This window comes from Thunnus albacares, chromosome 19, assembly GCF_914725855.1.
Source record: "Thunnus albacares chromosome 19, fThuAlb1.1, whole genome shotgun sequence".
Lineage (NCBI taxonomy): Eukaryota > Metazoa > Chordata > Actinopteri > Scombriformes > Scombridae > Thunnus > Thunnus albacares.
In genome coordinates, this window is record NC_058124.1 from 7,817,131 (window position 1) to 7,842,641 (window position 25,511).

Here is a 25,511-nt window from a genome sequence, read left to right on the forward strand (position 1 = left end):
GTATATTTTGTGTTTTTCTCGTGGTGCCTGATAAACACGTTTTTCTGCGAGCGTACTTCTGACGTCAGAGATGAATGGTACCAGTGCGCAGTAATGATAGAGCTGTCATTCACAAATAACGACACCGGAAAACGGTGTACATTTCCTTCAAAATAAAAGCTCAATACATTAAATATCTTGTAGGGCAGTGGTTGTCAACCTTTGTGGTGTCAAGGACCCCCACACAGATACACATCAGGCCGCGGACCCGTATTTGATAAGATGTACTCTCAGGGATCCCTATCTGATAAGACTGAGCTATTCCATAACTGTCTAGACTGTAGAACGGCAGATTAACAATGAAGACTGTGAAACCTATGAACACAGTAATCATTCTTATACATTCTCTCACTGGGCTAACGTCTAGTCAATGAAATAATAGTGAAATTAAAATATTTCCCATTTTTCTGGTGACCTCCTGGAACCCCTCATGGACCCCTGGGGGTGCTTGGACCCCAGGTTAAGAACTGCTGCTGTAGGACATTGTAAAAAGTTGAATTGATCTTGATGTTTTCAACGATCTTGGGAAAAAACAGACACACATTAAGGCCATTTCCTATTTTTGCTTTACAGATTGATCTTCAAACAGTTAAAGTGGTTTGTTATTCACATGTTTTGAAGTTATTTCCTTTGCCTGTATTAACCTAATTAACATATATGTAAATATGTATTTTAATGTTTTTATATCAAAATCCCATTTTAAAATTCTTAAAGATGGAATGCTGGACTTTTTTCTCCCCCTTCTAGGAGTGAGAGTAATTACAAAAACACTGTCGACACGTGCTTACGTCATGGGTGGCCTACTCTGTCACTACTGTTGCGGCTGTAAAACAGTGGATAATGTCACCACTGACACCAGATTTAAAAACTATTTATACTGTGAATTACAGAGGCATTTATCTGGCGGTGATAGGCTTAATCAGCATTGTGTGAACTCGTTTGGCAAGGGCTTGAATGTAACAGACATTCATTTATATGTAAAAGTCCCATACTATAGCTTTAAAATTACATCTGCTCCTTCTCCCTCATGACAAATGATAGAATATGAATAAGCAAATATTGTTCATTTCAAAAGTTTAACTACTGGACACAAGATTTCTCCTTGATGAATGTCCAATCTCGGTGTTTGTGCACTGGAGGCTTCAAGATTCTACATCATACTTATGTAAATTGCATACTGGACCACGATTGGCTCCAGACTAGTTCTGATGTCACAAATCCTGCTCATAGGCCCACCCATTAAAATTGGATTGTCAGTTAACAGGAGAAACTTTCCACTTTCAACAGATTAACGTGACGACAGACTTCAAGTGTCAAAACTCTTTAACATACATCATTCTGCACAGTGAAGCTCAAACATCCAACTGTAGGAACAAAAAGCAAAAGACATTTTTGAGTGGAGGGAGACTTTAATTATCATCTTAAACACATAAATGTATCCAATAAAATGTGATTTCCTTTACTTAATCATGTTAATTATTCTCATAGCATGTTTCCAAAGTACAGTATGTTATATTTGAATAACAACGTCTTACAGATGACCACAAATTAAGCACACAGGCCAGAGCAAGATTCATTTTCTGTTAAAAGCTGTGTCACATATCAGACAGTATTCATATTTTAATAATGATAAGCTGTTAAAAAAATAGGTACATTGGTACATAAACTAATCAAACTGATAAGTGCCTTTTACTACTACTACTACTACTATTATTATTATTAAACAAGGACCATGCACAACAAACATTAATCTCTAAGTCATGTACTTCCTGTTAGCCTGCTGACTGTGCGTGCTTGACGCAGCTGGGGGAGGGAGAGAGAAACAGAAAGGTTGAGTGGACTGTGTGACAGATACACACGGGGACTCACTGGAATAATCGCTGTCCGGTTCACTGTCAGTCAGTACCGAGTGAACGGCGTCGGATTTCAGCCTCGTTAAAGCGCAGCTCACCGCTCGGAGCCCCGCAGGGTCCCGCAGTTTTAAACGGCACGGACAGGACGGCTGGCGCTGCTTCAGATTCCTGTGTGGTGAGTAGGACTGTGTGGTAGTGCATGCAGGCTGACGGTGCGGGCCCGTATAGTAATATGTGTCAAGTTCGCCGGGCTCCAGTTGGGTTTCAATGGAGGACTTTTCCATGGTGCGCATCCTGGAGGCGCATTTTTCGCATGCTGTCCGTGTTTCACAGCTTTCATATGTGTGCTGCTGGTGCAGGCTGCTCTGCGCTGTCATGTTATTGTGGATGCAGCCAGCAGGCATGTTGACAGGTGAGGGGGGTTGGAGGGTCCCATATGGGCAGTAGCACATATACAGTAAAAAATATTACTGATACAGGTTAACAGCTTGAACATAACAGTCCTTTAATATTCCAGTTAGTTGACAGTGCAGTGAATTTGTGACATCCCTATGGGCACTTTAAGTGTCCCTGTAGTTAGTTTACAGTGACTTCTTCATGGTGTCTTTATGGTAGTCCTATAATAACCACATATGGAGAAAACACCGTAGTGTAACATACACTACTGAAGAAATCTTTCTATCTGTATAGAACACGCTTTAAGGCTGCACATATACAGTGTGCATAAAAAATCACTGTTGTGCCCCTTCTGTTATTTTTATAGGGACCTACTATGTCTCTATGGTACAGTCATAACTCCTCTGGTGTCACAATGATATTCCTCTAGATATGTACAGTATTATGCATAGTATTACTATGCATTATTGCAGTGCATTGCAGTATTTAGTATTAAATCTGAGGGGTCCCGAGATTATCAACAGGACAAGAAAACAACAAACAACATATTCCTGCCACTCAAAATTGTGTTCACTTTTTTCAAACTTTCCTCTAATCTTTAATTTTTTGTGGTATCACTTTAGGAGTTTTAAAAAATGGTTTCAAATAAAACGAGGGGGGAAAAAATCAGTCATCCATTGAACTGGACACAACTGGTAAACCTGTCTAACCAGTGATGGGTTGGGGGTCACAGGTAGACATTGGTTTGTGTTGAATGGTCACAACCCAAAAAAGTTGAACCAATGTATTATAGCACAACTGGCTACCAAGTATTTGACCCTAAAGTACTATATGATATTTGATCTTTAATGGATAAACATCTGCAGTGTAAAATGGTTTGTTTGTGAACTAAGTTGGGTATCTTTTACATAGATATATTTAAATGCACCAGGAAACTGATTTTCCAGTTAACCAGACCTGATAGCCCCCAGTTGATATCTTTAATCTCACAGTTTATATGAGTGGAACAGTTATAATAACAGGTCCTTGACCTCATGTGTGTGTTGGTATGCTTTTGTGCGCACACATGCACATTAATACCTTGTAAATCAATACACCGCCAGCAACTTGAACAGTTATACAACTGACCTCAAAGCATGCAGGATTGGTACAGTATGTTGACATGTCAGAAAGACAGGCTTTTTCATCAAAAATACCAAACTGTATCTCACACTAAGTGCATTTTAGGATCTTCTCAACTTGTATTTTTATCCATCACCAGCTTTAAACTGATCAAAGGATTACACACACTCCCTCATGAGGTAAGTAAGAGGTCTAGATTTAGACTGGCAGATCAGTCATTCACTGGCGAGTTAACGTTAATACTCTGGTTTAAGTGAGGCCAAAACACACCAGCTCATCACCACACCACAGCCTGCACTGATCCCACTGAACCTGCACTGTCAGCCTGACCAGTGAGTGTGTGTGTGTGTGACACGAAAGCAGTCACAAATGTGTGTGTGTGTGTGTGTGTGTGTGTGTGTGTGTGTGTGTCACCTTTCATGGCTTCAGCTTTTTGAAACATCAACACTTACATTTTGTCAGTGTCGGGGAGGCAAAGAGTTCAGCGCAGTTGAGATTTGTGTGTGTGTGAGTGTGAGAGAGAGCGAGACAGAGCAGAGGCAGATAGAGATGTCAGCCTCCTATTATAAGAAAAATGACTCACTCTTTTCTCACAAGTACAATCCTCCAACTGAGGAGCACATAAAAACCCCAAAGAGCGTTTTAGGCTTTCATAGTTTCGTTTGAGCAACCACAGACTGCTGGTTGGGTTAGAGACTTTTTTTTTTTTTTTAATCCTACTATATGTAGTCATGTTGATAGGCATGTTCCCTGGCAACAGTTATTTGGCTTCCTGTTATCTCTGTGAATCCAGGTGACACACCTAGGCGAGGATAACCGCGCAGGAATGTTCTTTGCCTGTACATTGTGTGTTTTTTGCCGCCTCCGTGCTCTTGGCACGCAGGTAGATTCCTGGAAGAGGAATGCCATGCCTCCCTAGAGGCGTTGTTTCATAACCAGGGCTGTGAAGCAACATACTGTATGACGACAGTAGCCTCTGGTGAACAGAGGAGAGGTCAGACATGTGAGCACAGTGGTATTTGAGATGACTTAGTTTGGAAAAGTAGAGTTTGCCATGCCTTAGGGGCAAAAAACATCAAATAGTGTGACCATGGACTATGAAAACATTCAAAACATAGAGGAGAAATATGGGGCAAGCTTATATGTAAATGATATTAGCTACAGAAACAATTACCTGATTAAATGATTAGTGAATGGACAGAAAAATAATCTGCAACACTTTTAGCAATCAAACTATTGAAGTCATTTAATGGAGAAAAAAATGCAGTATTTTCTGGTTCCAGGTTCTCAGATGAGAGTGTTATCTGCTTTTCTCTGTTAAACTGAATATCTGGGTTGTGGACTGTTGGTATGACAAACAAGACATTTGAAGACGTCACCTTAGGTAACGAACTTTTTTTAGTGAAATGTCTATGTCTAATGTCTGTCAATATCTATGTGATGGATTGCCATCAAATTTGGCACGCCCCTCAGTATGAATTGTAATAACTTTGGTGAACCCTTGACCGTTAATCTAGTGCCGTCATCGGGTTTGTTGAATACTTTGGTTTATGACCAAAAACTTGCAAGAATAATGACATTTCCATCAACCATATAGCTGTACTTTGCATTTAGTGCTAATTACCATCTGCTGATTACCACATGCTAAACTAAGATGTTGACCATAGTTAACATTACCTGCTAAACATACTGATGTTGGCATTTAGCTCCAAAACACCACCAAGTACAGCCTCACAGAGCCACTAGCAGGGTGTAGGTTCTTAGTCTTGTTTTTTTGTTTGTTTTAGTAGCAAATGAAGAACGTAAAGTCTTCGATTCCACTATCACTACTAATTTAATTGTTACATGACATGCTAAAATGCACCCTCATGTCATTTTTGCTAGTTGTCTGCAGTTGCAACTCTCATTGTTATTACATTGTGTGCAGAACATTTGGCCTCCTCCAGTCAGTGCCAGAACAGTAATGGTGAGAGAATGCAGTCTGGAGGATAACCGTTCATCAGACGGGTTCATGACTCAGGGTTTAGAGGGATTTCCTCAAAGCACTGGCTCAGTTTATTCATCATTGTTATATTTTTAATGGATTAATTTACTTTTCTTTTGTATCATTTTGCCCCTTAGATCATGAGAAGATGGGATTGAAGCGAAAGGAGTGCAGTTAGTGCAAATCCCGGAGAGCATTTGCTGTTACTGTGCTGCAGCTTCAAATCCCTGAAGCTACTTTAGTGAGAGGCCCCACAGCTGGTCCAGGATCAGCCTCTGTAGCCCTCTACAATCCAACTACTACCACCAACACAAACCTCCACTAACTTCAACCTAATCAGGAGGAGATGGAGAACTGACGACCAGCGGGCGACAGAAGGCAGCTCCTCCCTCCCCGTTCACCAGCAGCCATGGCGGGGCTCAAACGTCATCATGATGGGAAGATCGCCGGGCTGTACGACCTGGACAAGACGTTGGGTCGGGGACACTTTGCTGTGGTTAAATTGGCCCGACATGTGTTCACTGGGGAAAAGGTGCGTCTGCCCACAATTTGTATGTGCAAATGCAATGCTTTGATGCCAGTGATACAGTTTATTCATATTTAACCAGTCAGTGTCAACATACTGTTGAAGGTTTCAGCCTCACCCTTAGAGACAGACATACAAAAAAAGGGTTAAGAGGAACACTTGTAGAGATTTGTGTCTAAGGGTAAAAGTGTGCGTTGATTTGCCAACATATTGTGTTGATCTTGGCTTTTGTGTGTGTTCTAGTATCACTTGATGGTATGACAAAACACTAAATATTTGTAACGTTTTTGCTTGATAATCATCAAAATATTTCTAGTATCTGCGCTACACATCAGCAATTAGAACTTTCAGTCCAAAAGTATCAACAACTTGTATGCAAACGTTGCTCTTCCAGGTTGCAGTGAAGGTGATAGATAAGACTAAACTGGACCCAGTGGCACGTGGTCACCTTTTCCAGGAAGTGCGATGCATGAAGCTGGTGCAGCACCCCAACGTGGTGCGCCTCTATGAGGTCATTGACACTGCCACCAAGCTCTACCTCATCCTGGAGCTGGGAGACGGAGGAGACATGTACGACTGCATCATGAAGCGCGACGGAGGCCTCAGTGAAGAGGTGAGTGGGCAGTAGAGTGGCCATTCACTTGCATAGACTGTCTTTCCATGGCAGATGAAGGTCTATCTGATCTGCAGAAGTGTCCTTGATAGTATCTTATAATGTGCTTTTTTATAGCTGTACCTGACTTTGAACTTGAAGAGAAAGGAGATCAATTAAATATCATATTAATATTATTTCTCCTGGCAATGGATCAGAATCACTGGAGTTTAAAGGACCAGTGTGGAAGATTTAGAGGTGTCTATTGGCACAGATGGAATATAAGTATGTATGTTTTAAATGGTGTATAATCACCTGAAAATAAGAATAGTTGTCTTTTCGTTAGTTTAAAATGAGCCCTCTATATCTACATAGGGACCGGGTCCTCTTCCACAGAGCCCATTATGTTGCACTGCCATGTTTCTACAGTAGCCCAGAACAGACAAACTTAACACTGGCTCTAGAGAAGACCTTTTGCATTTTTCGTGAGTTTTGCGGCCACTGTAGGTTCTCCTACACGCTTGGAGGGGGAGGGGTGTTTAGTTGGTTGCAATCTGCAACCTCACTGCTAGATGCCACTAAATTCTACACACTAGTCCTTTAACTCTGGTTTGGTAGTTCTTTTCTTTATTTCTAGTGGAGTCTCTTTAGTGGAAATGCAGTGAAGGACAATTCAAAGGTAGTTAGAAACTCACCGATGCATTGTGCATACAGTGTCTTCAAAGTTAATAAATTCCAGACACCAGGAGGCAACTGTGATGGTGGTACTTATGTAATATTGAAAGTTGTTACATTGCAAGATAAGGAGGGAAAAGGGACGAGATGTTCTCAAACTCTCTTCTCTATGTTGACTTTTTATGTACACTTACAATGACGGAGGCAAAAAGCGGGTTAAAGTTGGGTTTTGCTATAAAAAAATATGTAGAAATAAAAGTGGGCATGTTTTGTTAGCTTGATGTATGTTATACTGTGTAGGATAAGTTGAGAAATTGAAAGTTCTTTTATTTTTTGCGACTTTGAAGGAATAGAGGATTTGGGGAAATAGGCTTATTCACTTTATTGTTCAGAGTTAGATAAGAAGGTCGATACCATTCTTATTTCTAAGTTAAGTTTGGAGCTAGAGTCAGAAAATGGTTAGCTTCGCTTAGCATGGGGAAACAGCTAGCCTGGCTTTGTCCGAAGGCAAAAAATACACCAAAACACATAAAAATGAGAAGTTGATAGTCAGGCTAGCTGTTTCTCCCTGCTTACAGTGTTTATTGCTAAGCTAAGCTAATCGTCTGCTAGCTGTAGCTTCCTGTTTAAGACATGAGAGTTGTATTAATCTTCTCACCTGAGTCTGGGCAAGAAAGAGGCTAAATCTCTCAAAACGTCAAACTATTGCTTTTAAGTGTCTATAAAGGCTTTGCTACAGTGGAACATACAGTAGTTGTTGTTCAGCACTATTTAGTTTGCATGTTCTCTTATGTTCATGTGGGTTTCCTCCCACAGTCCAACCGCATGTAATTCAAATGAAGAGTCTAAATTTTCTATAGATGTGAATATGAGGGTGAGGGGTTATGTGTCTTGTTGTGTTTGCCCTCTTGCTAACTCACAAACTGACATAATTATAATTCTGAGATGCATTATTATTGCTTGATCCCATTTCTGTCTCTCCTCCTCAAGGTGGCCAAGTGTTACTTCGCCCAGATTGTCCACGCCATCTCCTACTGCCACCGGCTACATGTGGTGCACAGGGACCTGAAGCCGGAGAACGTGGTGTTCTTCGAGAAGCAGGGAGTTGTCAAGCTCACCGACTTCGGCTTCAGCAACAGGTTTCAGCCTGGGAAAAAGCTCAACACGTCCTGCGGCTCGCTGGCCTACTCTGCTCCTGAAATACTGCTGGGGGACGAGTATGACGCTCCTGCTGTGGGTAAGTTTAAAGAACTGACAGAGAGCGAGTTCTAGCGCAAGCAGTGAGGATATACAGTATCTATGCTGACTTACCAAAGTCAGGTAGTTATTATCAGCAGAGCATGGTACACGCTGTCCTCCACTGTATATCAGCCTTAACGCTTTCGCATTCACACACTCCCTCTGCTGATATGACCTACTGAACACAGACTTTGACTGTGCTGTTTAACCTACAGTACTTGTGGATGGACTGTACAGACAACTTGGCACACTGACAGCTTTATCAGCCAGCTGATATACGGAGAGGAGCTGCTCAAAGTTCAGAGGTTAATATTGGAAATCAGTTGCTGGAAATCAGGCTGATTCGATTTTAAAATAATCCACAGCATTGCAGTTTATTTTGATTGAAAGTCTTTCTGTGTATAATAAAATCTGTTATCAGATTAGACTGAAATAGGTTTCCTCACCATCGTCACCACCTGTCCATCGCTCCTATCAATAGTGGTACCTTGCTGAGCCATGGCTTAGATATTACATTAAAATGTAATGGAAAAGAAATGAAACAGAAGCGTGCAGATTGGAGGAAAACGGGGGGGAAGGGGGAGGGAAGAAACGCAGGAGGAGAAAAAAGTGGCAGAGAGGGGCAGAGAGAAACGAGGAAAACAGACAGAGCGAGAAAAGGCATCAGTAGTCTCTGTGTCTACCCAGAGGCCACTGCGTCAGAGCATGGGAGGGGAAAAAAAGCCCTGCAGAAGCAAGAGAAAAGCATTTTCTATTTTTGAGTGGATTTGCAGTGGCTATTTTCTTCTGTCACTCCTTCTCACTCTCTTTTGTGCCAAGCAGATGAGCTAGTCCCGAATATTGAAAGCGGAGTAATAAAAAGTCATTGTAATTTGACTCTATGTGTGTTTTTGTGTATGATGTTGTGAGTGGCTAGAAATGTGAGGTCAACTGTCCTGTAAAAACCTGTCTGAACACTTGACCCAGATGATAAATCAGACGTTTTTAGCGCATGTGTGTGCAATGTTCATACTGCCTGTGCGCTATTGTTCATTCAGCTGAGATGAGGATGTTTTGATTGTGGGGATTATCCATCCAGCCAGGATGTAATATTGTGTGATTCTATCAGCAGTGCAGTTTGATGTGGAACGGGCTGAATGGAGGCCAGCACTCCTGACGTTCATGGCTTTGAGGTAACCTGGCCTGGGATTACATCGCTGCCAAAGTACCTGCCGACGGTCTGCAGGGTGCTGAGTTTTGCTGGTGACGTGCCAGGTGGCGACGAGCCCGGTTTATTGCAGAGATAAAGAGGCTGTCCTCACCCTGCTCGCGCAAGTTGGGCCGGTTTGGAGTTTGTTGCTCTTTTGAGGAAGTGCTGAAAATAATTTGAGATGAAAAGTGATCCAAAATAGAGATAACGTCGCACCAGTATTCAGTCCTACTGAGCGTACAGAAGGCGCCAATTAGCAGGAACTGAACACTCCAAACTGCAAAAAAAAAAACCCAGAGAAAAAAGCTCCTTGTATCTATTAATCCAAGGTGTTTTTCCTAGCAGACAAATTTGACTTCCTCAGCACTCTCTCACATGTTCAGGTACTTGTGAATGCACAGTCATAAGGCACTATGAGGAACTGGTGATCTGTCTTGTCATTCCCAATGGGACTCCAGCCTCTGATGAATAGAAAGAATGTTGAAAGTGAATAAAAAGAAAGTTTAGGACAGAACAATCAAACAAAAGTACATGACATATTATTGTTGCAGAAAATTTGAAGGTTTAACACATTGCAGGCATGTTTGTGCATTTTTCAGAGCAGATTATGGACTAATAAGGGCTATGAAAATATGCCTGCCTCCTTTTTTTTTCCTTTCGATGTTATGCAGTGTGTGGGCTCCCTCCTTTTTGTCTTCAGTAAATGGAAAGTTAAATATAGATTTCTGCTTCCAGCTCAAGAAGCACAAGCCGCACTTCAAAAAAATTAACTTACCTAATAGCAATTACAAAGAACATATCCTGGGCACATGCATAATTCAGGAAATAGCTGTGCATGATAATGAACATGCACAAGTGGGGAGATTTTTTTTAGAAAAAGATACAATGATGCACAATGGAGATTAGCAGGACAGGATGCTGAACTTGGCCCACTCAGCCTGGAGGTTAGCTGTGTCAAGACACAAGGAAATGGTTGTTGGTTATCTCAGGGAAGCAATTGGTGTTAAATTGCAATGCAGGGCAGCGAAAAGGGATGTTTACACTCCCAGCTGTCACTGCTAAGTAGCCGGCATAGTTAGCGCCGGTGATGCTAATGTGCAGTGATGTGAACGGTGTTATCCAGAGATGTGTCAGCCATCTGGTTTATAAATAAAGTTATCGAGGAAGGAAGTTTGGCGGACCGCTGACGCAAGTAATGAGGGAGAAGGGTCACGGTTGCTAGGATACGTTGGCTAGGGGTAAGATGGTGATGGGGACTGCAGCAGTGTTTGCTCTCTCCATCAGCAGTATGAGATGCTCCTTCACAGCCTCAGAGCAATAAATACTCCCCACCCCCCACCCCCCCCCACAGTAAACTGGCGTATCCTGGCAAACTGAAGACATATCACTCAGGATGTTAAGGAGAATAAACCCACTCAGGCTCAGTTTACCACCTTTTTTGTAGGATAAATCTTTCATGAAATATATTGTAAAACTGATGTTATATATACAGTATGTTATATGAGCACAAGGTCGGTTCAGGTAATAATTCATACATTTGCTGTTGGAGAAAAAAGTCATCTGGCGCCCAGGTAGTGAGGCATGCTACATTTCTGTTTTTAGTGCACTCTGCAAAATGTAGTGCAAAAAATCCACAGCAATAGGCACACAATACTAAAAAAAGCCCACAAAAATACAAAGGAACCTAGAGATTAGTACTTTAAAGCTGCACTACTAAATATTTTTATATTAATAATGAGTCAAATGGGTATGTGTGATGTGAACAGAATGGCTTGTAGTGACGAACCTACAGAGAATTATCAACCGACTTTGCCGTTCCCTCAGCTATACAGAGCAGTTTTCAGCTCATTGTTTCGGTTTTACTGCTCGTAACTATACTGTTTGGTTTGCTCTCAAGGCTCTCATCAACCTTGTTTCCAACCACAGGAGGCAGCTGTTTGAAGTTAAAAATAAATGCTGATAAACTAGCCGTATGCTGCCTGAGCAGCACCAAATGGGTAACAGACACAGTTAGCAACTAGCTGGTGAACATAGTGGAGCATTTAGCAGCTAAAGAGCCAGGTATTTTTCTCAGGAGTTGGTGGAGACCAAAACAGAGCTACAAGGAGAGTGAATATTGGGCTTAAATTGGCAAGTACCAGAAACAAGACTCCAAATGAATGCTAATGTTGCTCCATGTCTGCTGGATGTGTAAATAGGCAACTGTTTGCTAACACATTTGCCACAAAAACTTTACAAGGTGATAATATAGTATGTCAGTGTTGTGTTTACAGCTTGTGTGTTGTGCCCAAGTATCAAAAAAATCAATTAACGCAGCTTTAAAAAAGAAGAAAGACACTACAAATTGACTTGACTTTTTCTGATATTCATGCTGCTCATGAAGAAGAAGAAATGATTTAACTGCTTTTTTGTTCTCTTTCTGCGTTGTCTTCATATTGTGCTACATGCAAAGCCCAAAATCTTGTATCTCTCCTTCCAAAGTGGTTGTGAAAAAGTGGTTTACATACTGCCTAAAAAACTGTATGCTTTCATATCGCTATCTCTCTCCTCCATAGACAGTATATTACTGCAGAATGTGTGTCAGTGGACCATCCAGCTGACCGGAGCAGTGGTGAAAGCCTGGAGCAAAACATTGCTCTTTTGAAATGGCTAATCGGACTAAGAGAACTGTTCCATAAAATTAGCATTTGTATGAAGCTTTGAGGGATGAACACGTTAACCCACTTTCCAAGGGACTGTGTGTTTGTGTAGGAGCACATGCATGCGTGTGTGTATGTGTGAGCATGATGCCGGCCGCAGGCAGCAGTGCAGAGCCTCATCCTTGGTTAGACAGATGTGTCCTAAGCTAGTACATATTTATGGAAATGGCTCTGATCGAATATGATTCATGCTTCATTTCAAATGGGGGGAGGAGGTGAGACAACGTTTGTTTTTTCTATCTAGGTCACTAAGCAGAAAGGACATACGTGCTTCACTTTGTTTGTCTGTCAATCCTTATTTTTATTAGTCTCCTCTCTTTTCTTTCACCATCCTTGAAAGATTCACAGTTTTGGTATTGAAAGACAACTCTCTCTGTCACTGTCTCTGCAGATATCTGGAGTCTGGGGGTGATCCTCTTCATGCTGGTCTGTGGTCAGCCCCCCTTCCAGGAGGCTAACGACAGCGAGACGCTCACTATGATCATGGACTGTAAATACACAGTACCTCCGCACATCTCCCATGCATGCAGAGAGTGAGTAACGCACACGCACACATCCCCGCACAGATGGACAGGGTACTCTGCAGGTGCTGCATATTTCATGTTTATAGACGTGTGAAGAAAAGACAGAGCGGAGAGAGAGGAGCGGTCTCTCTTCTGCTGCTCCTCGTTGTCCTGCTTTCACTCGCTGCTGCAGTCAGCTGCTCCACCAGAGATGCAGTGCTGCGTTAAGTGTATCTAATGCACCCTTAAAAATCAGCCCTCTATTTTTAACATTGTGAGGGTTTAAGGATGCGTCAAAGCAGAGCAGAGCAAAATAGGTGCTGAATACATTTGAAATAGCTGTAGCTTTGAAAACATATATTGTTTTTGGACATGACTTTATTTGGTTATGTTGACTTGAACACACATTCTAGTTCATGTGTTCTTTGTTTGCATCCTTAAACAAATTGCTCGCCCATGTGGCCTTGAGGAAATAGCATTTCTTCCTGTTTCTGTGAATGATTTAGTCAGGGAAGTTGGTACGTCTAGCTTAGCCTAATTACAAAAACACAATTCTTGTTTCCAAAGGTCACTATGAGGATAATGTTGCAGGTAGAGTTTGACTATTCTGAGTTTTTTAAGGGAAATACTGATAAAATTCATGGTATTCTTGTATTTTAGCTGCAGACAGGTGATATTTTGTGCGTTATATTTAAACTCCTGTTGGAGGTAGAGGGCACTGAACAGCCATTCATGGATTTTAAAGGATAATTCTCGTTTATTATAATTTGGAGCTTGTAGTTTTGGTCATCATTTATGGATCATAGTATTAACTCAAGCAGAGTACTGAAGTCTTGCTTTAGTTTATTAGCTTCAGCTGCTAGTAACATCCATTCATACTCATGCAGGTATAAATATGAGATAAATATTACTTTTTATGTAATATATCTAGAGTTTTGACTAGATGTTTCTGCACAGTAGTTCCTCTGTAATACTGATCTCCCCTGTGACTTCCTTCAGTCTTATAGGCCATATGCTGCAGAGGGACCCCAGGAAACGAGCGACCCTAGAGCAGATCGAGGGACATGAATGGCTTCAAGGTGTCGACCCCTCCCCGGCCACCAAGCTGTCCACCCCTCTGGTGTCCCATCGCAGCTTGTCAGAAGACGAGCACAGCTCCATCATCCAACGCATGGTGCTGGGGGCCATCGCAGACCGAGACACCATAACTGAGTATGTGTCCCTGTCTCACACACTCGCATAAATTAGCGGGCAGCTATTCTTTTCTGTGTAATCTCCAGATATTTGCCACAGTTCACCAGTCCAACTAAAGCTTAATTGAGTGTCATCAACACTTTAATTGCCATTAACAACCAGCTGGCAGTCAATCCTGAGCTGTTGTCGTGTCAAATTAAATCTCAAACCTTGTCACCTCCAAAGTCTGGATTTAGTGTGTGTGTTTTGGAATTCAAATCGGTTTCTCTCTTCATCTTCTCAGGGCTCTGGAGTCAAATCAGTACAACCATATCACAGCTACCTACTTTCTGCTGGCTGAGAGGATGCTGAGGGACAAGCAAGAGAAGGAACAACACAGCCAGACACGATCACCCAGTCCCAGCAAGGCCCAGTTCAGGTACACACACTCGCACCCTTACTCTAAAGTTGAACCTAAACCAGTTCTAAACTTAACCATATCTTATCCCTCAAACAGCCCTTTGAAGGTCTGTCCAAAATGTCCTCACTTAGATAGGCATACAAGCACACACACAAACACCCACTCGCACAGACATTTCTTGAGATAGACAGAGTGCTGCCTCTGCAGTGCTGCCCACTGTCAGTCTCCAAAGATGTGTTTGACAGCAGATGGACAGACGGAGCCTTTTTTTTCACCAGAGAGCGAAGGACAGACTGAGAATAAAACAGAGGCTGCAGATCAAAAACCTCTTTTATTTTCCCTAGAACTGAGTTTGTGAATATTCATAAATCAGGCTGTGAAGGTGAGGTGAAGGCTTTCTAGTGTAAACACTATTGTTCATTGTCACAATGAATATGGGTGTTATGATGCAACACAACAGATCCACATGTTCAAATTGATCTATTATAAACACTCTGTTGTTGTGAAAAGCAATTATGACACAGTGATTGTTAGCTTTTACCCAGGGAGACTAACAGCCAACCAGATAGCTGTGAAGAGGCTGATGCTAAAGTAAAGATGACAGAATAAAATAACTTTTTTCAGCTCCACATTCTGTAACACTAAGACCTCAAAGTGGACCACGAGACCTCTTTTTTGGTTCAGATCTTAAAATGTTTATAATGTGCTTACAGATATTGGAACACAAAAAAGTAATGTGACCATCTCATTAGTCTGAAGTTGCTTGTAACAAAGAATAGATCTTAAATTCAACCAATCAAAAAGAATTGAATACTAACAGTGTCTTCATTTAATATCCTTGTTCAAATGTAGGATTTAAAAATAGGAAATAACATGGGACTGTTTCTGTCAAGTGAAGGAATAATTCAACATTCTGGGAAATACGCTTATTCGCTTTCTTGATGAGAGTTAGATGCAGCCAGTTAGCTTAGATTAGCACAAAGACTGGAAACAGGAGGAAAAAGCTTGCCTTGCTCTGTTGGAAGGTAACAAAATCTGCCTACCAGCACCTCTAAAGCTCACAAATTCATACTAAACACAGTGTTTTTACACTTTGGTAGTATAGAGTTGCAGTCAGGAGGTGATTAGCTTAGCTTAGCATAAAGACTGGAGGCAAGGGGAAACAGGGAAAGCTAGCCAGGCTCTCTCCAAAGTTCAAAAACACATGTACCACCACCTCTAAGGCTTACAAATTAACACATATCTTTTCTGTTGAATCCATACATAGATAGATGTGTACAATTTTATGCACTGTAATTATTTCTTGGCAATACAACATGTCATTTAGTGAGCTTTAGTGGTGTTGGTAGCTGTGAGCTTTTAACTTTGTACAGGCTAACTGTTTCCCCTACTTCCAGTCTTTATGCTAAGCTAGGCTAAACCCATCTTGACTCCAGCTTCGTACTTGACGCACAGACATCAGAGTAATATCAATCTACTCATTTAACTGTAGGGGGAAAAGCAAAAAAGTTCCTTTCCCAAAATGTTATTATATACTATATCTTTAAGACAGCCTTCAACTAAATAACTTAAGTATTTTTCGCAAGAGTAAACATACAGTATAGCTGATTTTGGTCAATCCACTAAACCTTGTGTTCTGTGTGTGTTTAACCCTTCACAGGCAGTCCTGGCCCACAAGAGTGGATGTTCACCAGGATGTCAGTGATGGCTTGGGGGGTCCCGCTATCTCCCACCCCGGGGGGCCCCAGTCCCCAGCCCGCAGTGCTGAGAGCCTCCACAAAGGCCCCAGGCCTAAAACAGCTCTATTGGATCTCAGCCAGCGTCAGGAGAACCATGTGCCAACATCCAGCCAGCAGCCTGCACACCAGAACCAGGAGAGGGGGCTCAGGCCTCTGGCAAAGCCACACTCCAACCCCCTTAGGCTGGGCTCTCTGGCCTCAGTGGGCCCTTGCAAACCCCGGAGTCCCAGTCTTTTCAGTGTGGAAGAGGATGAGGAAGAAGAAGGTGATGGGAGCAAATATTTGCACCCCTCTACACTACCTGCTCAAGTGGTGCTTCGTTGCAAAGCCTCCTCATCTGGTAATCGGTTGACATCCCGTATGAGCGCTCCAGTTCTTAACCAGATCCACGAGGAGGAGAAAGAGGATGAGGAAGAGGAGGAGAGGAGGGAGCTGCATGGACTTGGCCCACCCAAACCCAGCCTCAGCCTCAATCTGAACTCTAGAATACCATCACCATCAACACTCATATCACCTAAAACAGGCGGTCTAACAGCACCTGTTGCCACACTGACCCCCAGCTCAGAGACTAGTGATGATGATACAGAAAGTCACCACAAACCAGACACAGCAACTGTAGGTGGACAAGGGGACGAAAGAGAAGGGAGAAAAGAGGATGGAGAGAAAAGAGAGGCAGGGCAGGGCAGTCCCTCCAACTGTGCCAGTCCTGGATCAGGCCAAGGCAAGGGCACAGCCAAAGCTGCCAGCGGCCTGGTGGAAAGCCTAAAGCTGATGAGCTTGTGCCTGAGCTCTCAGTTCCACAACCTGACGGGGGGAGGAGGAGGAGGAGGTGGTGGCAGCGGAGGTGGTGTTGGGGGGGACACTCAGGACCGTCCCATGTGGAGGATGTGCATGGGCGGCTCCACTGGCAGCCTGGATAAGGTCTCGCTCTTGGGTGGCCCCTCACCCAGGGGAAACCTCTATCACCACCAGCCCCCGCTGGGAGATGCGCTGGCAGACCCGCTGCTGGAGGGTCCCTGCTCGGGTACGCTGAGGTTGGGAGAGCTGGACCTGGCCAGAGAGAACCACAGAAACATGAAGAACCGGGTGCTGCAAATGCCTCTGAGCGACAAGACTCTGTCCGTCAACATCCACCGGAGCCCCAAGGAGGGTCTGCTCTGCACCCCTACACCCCACAGCTGCTGCCAGGTCATCTAGAGTGCAGATAGCCACTCCATGAGCTGCTGCACCTCAACACTCCTCCACTCTTCCATACATCCCACTTCATTGCGCTTTTTATTTAGTTGTCACCATTGGCTCATGAGTTCACAAATCTTTTGCATTTATTGCTGTTTTCTTTTGTTTAACACTTATGGTGGAATTACTGGGAGTTCAAATGCTAACCTTGCACATTTAGAGACACAAAAAGTCAGTTTTAGCTCTTTGGTGTGTTTAAATAAGAGACATTAAGTATGGAAACAGATATAGGACGTGCTCAGTAACATTTTTTGCTCACATCATGTATACATACATCCTGTATGAACACAACGTGCACATCCACACACACCTACATCACTCTGATAAGCTGATGAAAGGGAAAGCTGAGTTTTATTCTCCTGTTACATATTGTCTTTTGTTGCACTTTGATGCTGTTTTTTTATCATAATTTTTAAATTATTTTTTGAGACAATCATTTTATCCTTTTTTAATTCTGACTGAAAGTTATGACTATGTTTTCATTAAAATGAGGACAAATAAAAGAGGGAAAACCTTATGTGGACAGCAGCACTTAAGTATGATGGTGGCACACGGTATTTTGTAGTCTATCACTGTTTTATTTTTCTATCTTGAACATGTGCTGCAAGAAAATGCACACTCACTTGTCAGGTGTCTGTGCAATTACACAGCAGAGTTTGTACATATGTGAATAACCTCTAAGACTCCTAGCAGTACTCTGTACCTGTAGTATTGACGGTAAAGTTGTATTGCAGTAGAAACCTGAATACTAGAGCCTTATACACCATTGTTCTTCACTCCTACTGGATATTCAAGGTTTTGATTGAACCCAGAGCTAGAAATGCTTTGTTAGCAGGCTGGAAAAGAACACTGAAATAAATTTAATGTCTACGCTGAAAAAAAAAAACAGAGTAATTTATCATACATGAAACGGCAGCTCTCTAAATTAAAAGTGAATGAATACTGGGTGGAACCGAAACCATGTACATCCCGTAGCTTGCCAGGATCACGGTAGCCACTGTTGTAGCGTATTCCAAGACGAAAACAACCAAGGGGTTTCAATAGAACATAACAACACCGCCCCTTCAAGTATCGGTCTGTGTAACTGGATGTGTGACCCACCCCTAGTGGAATATATAACTTGACAGTGCATGTGTTTTTGCTGTAGCAACCTTACTCCTACCCACTGAGGTCAATCCACCTGCTGTATCTACCTAAGTAACAGATTCAAATGGTCACTTTACTGTAGCCTCACAGCAATACCAACGACTGCAAAATGTACAACAAAAATGGATGTGCCATAAAATCTGTCTTGAGCATATTGTACTGTATGTATATGATAGAGATATATTAAAATAAACGGACATGAATGAAGTCTGGTGCTGTTTCTCTGTTTCTTTTGTGGAATGAAAGTTGATGTGCACCTCCATTTCCTTTTACCAGTCCACCTTTTATAGTAGGGTGAGGTATTTGAGGAACCATGAAAAGACATCTGCAGTCATATTAACAATGTTCACCATGAGGCAATCAGAGGGAAAAAAGATTAAATCTCACCTTTTGTAGAGTAGAGGAATAGCCACTTACTGTAATGTCTGACCAGGGGGAATTTGGGAAGAGGAGTTTACATTCTATAATTACACCCATGTTAAATATGTTTATCTAATGTAAATGTTGAATTTTTCTTGGCGTGAATATCTTAAAATGTGACTATTTTTAGGCTAACAAGACAGAGTCTATAGCCATGCTAGCAGCTCTGTCAGGTTGTACTTAGCTGTACTCAATGGTGCATTGAGCTAAATGCTAACACTAGCATTGGCAACATGGTCACAATGACAACATGCTAATATTTAGCAGGCATAATGTTAACCATGTTTATTATCTTAGTTTGGTCTGTTATCATGCTAAGATTTTCTAATTAGCACTATACACAAAGTACTGTCGAGGCTGATGGGAATGTCATTAATATTTCATGTATTAGGCATAAACCAAAAGCAAAAACTGAAATTTTGACCAGATGATGGCACTAGATGAAAAGTCAGGGGAGCTTTTTTATTTATTTTTTTTGGTATGAATTACATAACTTTATTTTGCCCAAATTTCCAGACTTAGTTAAATATCCTTTAACCTTTTAATTAAACTCTAATTTTGACATTTTTAGCTGCTGACATGGCTAGCTGCTGCTTAACATACATGCTAACAGGTAGCAGTTGAAGACACAATTACTATTAACAGTAAAGTTGCCAATGGCCCCAAAACCTGAGTTTTTGTTTGTCATCTGTGATATCTGTAGGCAGAAAAAACAGGGATTATCTCTGTGGAGGAAAGTTGATGGAGCAGAATGAGCCTGTGTGCTGTACAAATTCTCCCATTGTGTTTATTTTCCTGAATGGTCTCGAAGCTCCCCTTCCAAACACTGCAGGGAGTTGTAATCTCCGCAACATCTGGGCTACTGTTCCACATCAGCCAGCTGGGAGAAAATCAGATCAGACCAGATGAGCTCTGGGGTTGACAGATGAACCCGTGTGACCCACAGACTTACGCACACATGCAAACACACACACTCAGACATAGTGATGCAAGTGCACTGACAGCTACACACAAACAAGGAGGAATACATAAGCCGTATAAGATAACACACAGACAAACGAGCAGGTGACAAGGTCGTCATGTGGGTTTCAAAAAGTGAATGGACCACTGAGGATAGTGTGTCAGAGAGACGATGTCATGTGTGCACCGAAGCACGTGCTGGAATCAGATCCTACCATCTAACCACAATCCTTTCGCTGCAGCGAGAAACATCTCTCCTATCTGATCCATCTCTGCCTCCCTCTGTACAGCTCTCTTTATTGCTTCATACATTTCAAGACACCAAATACCTAGAATATGTAACATATGACAAGGTGTAGGCAACCCTGTTAGTCCAAATTAGATTCTGTAGTTTTTACAGCTGATGCTGTGTGATACACAGAGGATCAATCTGTCAGACTGACAAAGAAACACCATCTACACCACGTTCACAGCAGCCAGCTGAATATCTGGTTCTGGCAGGTCAGCATGTATTAACAGTAACGGTCTGTTAAAGTTAATCCTTTTACTGTCATTTGTACGGATGAAGACCAGTATTTTTTAGTGCAGTATTTATCACTTAGTCCCATTTGCAAATCTCTTTGTGCCCAATATACATGAGGAGTTACATGTATTGATGCCCATGGAAAAGTCACAGCTCAGAGTTTTGATGATTGGTAGGATGAATTACACATTATTAGTACAAATGCTATGTTTCTCAAAAGACACTTTAGTTTCTGATGTATATTTCGGCTTTCGGCTAAGATTAACATTTCTGTTTCGTGTTCTAAACATATTAAATAGATTATTCATTTGATTATCACTGATGCTTCAATTTACGAGCAGCATTTTAACATTAGCTAGTCTATGTGACGCTAATTTGAACCACTCACAACAATACATCATCATTTATAAGATTCTCAAATAATCTCTATTTTAGAGCCACAACTGTCAAGTAAATGCATTGGTACAAAAACTACCATATTTCCCTTTCAAAATGTAGAATATATAAATTAGGATAAAGTGGAAATAACTCTATACATTACATTAAAGTTGTACTTAAAGCTGCAGGAATCAATTTTTGGCCACTAGGAGGCAAAAAAACGTCAAAACCAGCTAACAAACACACAGTCACCACTATCTCTAACTTTTTTTTGGTAACAGCAGCTGCCTGCCATCATGAAGTCATTTGACACCGTTCACATGCAAATATTGATCAGTGTTTAGCTTTAAATCACTGTCATCACTGTAGTGTAGAGCAAGGATCAAGCCAAAAATAACAAGATATTTTCTTACATGCCAGACCCAACAATACAATTACATTACAGTATTTTGAATATGTTATGTTGAATAAAATCAGGTCAGCCACCAGTCATTACTGTATTCAGTTCCTGAGAAATATGTTCATAGTATATATGGCCCAGTATTTACAAGATATGGTCTTTGTGTGGTTTCATCTGCAGATTGAAGGATGTGTCTGTCAACAGAGCATTTAATCTGACCGTCAGTAGAGCTGAATGTTAAGGCTGAACTCCTGCCACCAGGCTGTCAGTGGAGCTGCTGATAAAACTGCTGTAAGGAACAAAGCCCTGAAGTGCACGCGCACACACACACACACACACACACACACAAAAACACACATACACACACACACATACACACACACACACACGACACAACACACTTTCAGCAAGCCAGATGGATCCCACACCTCGTAGACTAAATACAGCCTGCCTACAGCACTCCTCTGTTATTTTAAAACTGCATTTCTTTGTGACTGTGCCCAACCAGCACCACACACACACACATACAAACACACACACGGTGGGTCTCTGAGTACACAGACACTGGCCATCTGAAGCTTTTTTTATCTGACATTGAGCAGTGTGAGATGTTATGTGTATCTATATGTGTGTGTGTGTATGTGTGTGTGTGTGTGTGTGTGTGTGTACATTTAATTTCACTGTAGACTTGTTCAGAGTGTTACTAAAACAGTGTGTTTGCCCATCTCACACAATGTGAAACCAAGGACTGCCAGAGAGAGCAAACGCACGAGAGAGAGAGAGATAGAGAGAGAGAGAGAGAGAGAGGACAGCAAGTCAATTAAAGGCAAATTTTCATTAGCCGTGACAGCCTGGGCAAAGGCAAACAGTGGAGGAGTGGAAGGGTATCAAAAAAAGACCAGTTATTACAGATATTACATAAAAGATAACAGAAGCCATGGCAATTTAACAACAAATAAAGTTGTGGCACACAAACTATATAACCAGGAACAGAAGGAGAAAACAGCAGCGGGCTGCATATGAAAAACTCCTGCACTGTGAAGGAGGCAGGACACAGCTGGAGAACAGTGGGCATCGCAGCTATAACAGGCAGACAGGAAATCATAAAGCAGCACAGAGGCAGAGATGACCGCAGGTTACCTTTAAAGTTGCAGCTTTAGGAATATGAGAATTCCTCACATAATGAAAGAAGAGATAGGGATCAAATCAGCCAATTTTATAACATTGTACTCACTTCCATAGTGAAACAAATTGTGGTTGGGTTGAGAGAGACAGTTGCAAGGACATTAGCAGCGATGACAGCCTTCCTCCCTGGCCACATCCTGTTGGTACTGCAGGACACCTGCTTTTAATGATCTCCTTAAACGTAAGAAGGGCCTGTCGGATGTTACCCACTTGTTTTATTAAGAACCCACAGAGGCTCCTCAACCTGGGAGTAGAAATTCCCCTTTGTTTCTGAAATAATTAACAATTGTAGCCTCCGGTCTTTGTCCAAATTAGGTAAAATGGTCTGTAGCGTGACAATGAACATTTATTGTTCATTGTTTTCAGAAGCCAAAGTCAGCTTACTCGTCACAGGGAGTACTTATCAGTCAGACTTGGAGACTATAAATGTCTAACAGAAAGCCTGTTACAAACTGGGGCCCAGGCATATGCATGAGGGTCTAACAAAATATGCTAGGCTACTGGTTGCATTGTGGATAGTGTAGCATCCAGTGTCTTTGCAGCTCAACCCAAATTAGGAGAAACCTGCAATAACTGATTCAAAAAAGCTGCGTGCCAGAAAACTTAAAGATGCTGAAATGCTCTGAGGGGAACTGCAGAGTTGGGTGATACTGTAATTATATGTGGCTTTAAGACTTGTAATGTCATCCAATGTCATTGTAAACCTAAAATCATCTCTTATAGCTGCTTTAAAATAAGAGTATTTAGACCTCTGCTGCATCAATTTTGACTATTCATTTTTGAATCTGTCTCTTGTGAGCCCCTAACTTTGTGGAAGTGCAACACTAAATCAAGTCAAGCCAAGTCAAGTTTTATTTGTATAGCCCAAAATCACAAATTCACTAAGGAACTTTACAATGTGTACAACATATGACACTCTATATCATTATTCAGATAAGGACAAACTCCACAAAAGACCCTTCAACAGGAAAAAAGGGAGAAACCTCAGAGAGAGCAAAAGAGGAAGGATCCCTACAAGAACAGACATGTAATAAATATATATGTTCAGAGTAGACAGAAATACCAACTGTATCTATATAAAGTAACTTGTCACTTTTTTTTGAAACATCTAATATTTATCTCAGCACTCCTTGCACTCTTCACACCTTTGCACTATTTGTATCCTGTTTACAGTTCACAGTAACTGTTTCACCTGTTTATAGTCATTCCTTGTGTATCTTTCTGAAGATGTTGTGTTGTGTGTAACTACATTGAGAGCCAGTAAACCGGAGTCGAATTCCTTGTATGTGTAAACATACTTGGCCAATAAAGATAATTCTGATTCTGAAATAACAATAGTAAAATTACACAATAGAGAAACAGCAGAATAACATAATTAGGTTAATAGAGTGCAAACATATATGAAGAATATGGATCCAGGAAGGTGTCAAGCATGTGTGATGGTACTGTATACTGTGTTTAGAGCTTCAGTATGAGGCAATGATAAATGTTGTCAGTACATACTTTGAATAATTTGTTTAAGTTGTAAGTGGATGAGGACCAATGTAAAAAAGGGGGATAAGTATGGAAATTTGTTTGGTGACTGGCAGTGCATCAGAGACCTGATTTAGTCCTGCAGGATCAATAGATTCAGTGAAGAGAGAAAAATTACCAGCTTTAAAGGACTTTATGAATCAGTGGCACTTCATAGTGACGTCACGGACATGAGTCTAGATGTGAGAGTCTCAATGCCTCTTTTCATTCCCTCCGTGAAGTGAAAAGAAGTCATCACATCGACAGCTTTTCCTGTGCTGTGTCTGTAGACGATAACCAACCAGCTGGTGAACTCAGCTCTGGTTCTGTTAGGCCTTCCTGATGCACTCAGTCAGAATTGAAATGCTGTGATCATTAGACTCACTAATGTGAGAGCTGTGAGGTGCTGTGTGAGTGCTCTCACTCATTTGGGAAGTTGAGGGGCAATTACTGTATCTTCCAGATCTTTGGCATGATAATAAATAAACTAGATAGATAGATAGATAGATAGATAGATAGATAGATAGATAGATAGATAGATAGATAGATAGATAGATAGATAGATAGATAGATAGATAGATAGATAGATAGATAGATAGATAGATAGATAGATAGATAGATAGATCGTAATTTAGCAACTTAGTCAGTCGTGTTGCACAGACTTCATTGAATTATTGTCTTTTTTAATGTGCAAATCTCAGTCTGGCTGCCAACTTTGTGGTAAAAATACATCTCTGGACTGTAAATATCATCCGTCACTCATAAGCAGACTATAATTGTTCAGTTCAGACGAGAAGGGAGTGGAGCTGCCTCTGGGTGATGCATGCATCTCATTACACTAGTGGACTGTCACATGAAAAATGAATTCAATTGTTTGGGGCTTCTGCACTGTGTTGATGGATGCCTCTAATATAGAGCAGTTTGGTGTTGAGTGTCAGAGTGCTGTTTGTCCAGGATAGTCTACAAGGCTATGGTGTAGGAGACCAAAATGAGCCAGAATAAACAGTGAGAAACGTCAGTTCAGTCTTGCAAATATGAGAGAGAGGTATCACTGTTAGCTTTTAAAATTGAGCTCCTGGTGCTTTGGCTGCACAAAACTGTATGTGGTGGTGTTGATTAAGGATAAACTGAGAGAGCTGATAGGCTGCCATCAGCAGTGCAACAGTGTGTGTTTCTATGTGCACACACCTTTTATCTGCAGCTATTTCAGGCCTGCAAGCTTTCAATTATATCAAAACACAGTATGAAAGCTCCTGTCACTTTTCTCACTTCTCCTAATGAAATGATTTTGTGCCCATGTGACTGAGTGGGTGACAGAGATAGAGACACGATGAATAAGCCTGCAGGCTTATTAAGTATTATGGACACAAGCCTGGGCGTCATGCACATTGTGTGTGCACGTTTCCAACCCCAAGGGGCTGTGCACACGGAGCTCCTGCTGAATGTTCTTCGCTGCCTTGATAAGCAGCCAGCCAGCAATCCTCAAGAAAACAAACAACCCATAATTACCCCGTCCAACCGCGGCATAACTTCCTGCAGGTCGACGATCCAAAAGGCTTGGTCTCCGTGGCTACCCTGTTGCCAGGAGACAGTTTGGGTGG

At 41.7% G+C, this 25,511-nt stretch overlaps 1 protein-coding gene across 1 annotated transcript; it reads left to right on the forward strand.

The window, feature by feature from the left end:
* The first annotated feature begins 1,799 nt into the window (after positions 1 to 1,799).
* On the forward strand, positions 1,800 to 18,739 carry LOC122970523 (SNF-related serine/threonine-protein kinase-like). Its single transcript, XM_044336683.1, has 8 exons — positions 1,800 to 2,067; positions 5,532 to 5,926; positions 6,315 to 6,533; positions 8,178 to 8,424; positions 12,706 to 12,847; positions 13,817 to 14,029; positions 14,295 to 14,429; positions 16,072 to 18,739. The coding sequence occupies exons 2-8, from the start codon at positions 5,804 to 5,806 to the stop codon at positions 17,345 to 17,347; spliced, it is 2,355 nt and encodes a 784-aa protein (XP_044192618.1). The 5' UTR covers positions 1,800 to 2,067; positions 5,532 to 5,803; the 3' UTR covers positions 17,348 to 18,739.
* The last annotated feature ends 6,772 nt before the right edge of the window (positions 18,740 to 25,511 follow it).

What these genes read in the sequence shown, in the direction of transcription:
- LOC122970523 (XM_044336683.1), top strand. Translation starts at nt 5,804, where the DNA reads ATGGCGGGGCTCAAACGTCATCATGATGGGAAGATCGCCGGGCTGTAC. An exon ending in ATGTGTTCACTGGGGAAAAG is followed by an intron (nt 5,927 to 6,314) that starts GTGCGTCTGCCC and finishes TTGCTCTTCCAG; the next exon opens with GTTGCAGTGAAGGTGATAGA. An exon ending in CCCAGCAAGGCCCAGTTCAG is followed by an intron (nt 14,430 to 16,071) that starts GTACACACACTC and finishes AACCCTTCACAG; the next exon opens with GCAGTCCTGGCCCACAAGAG.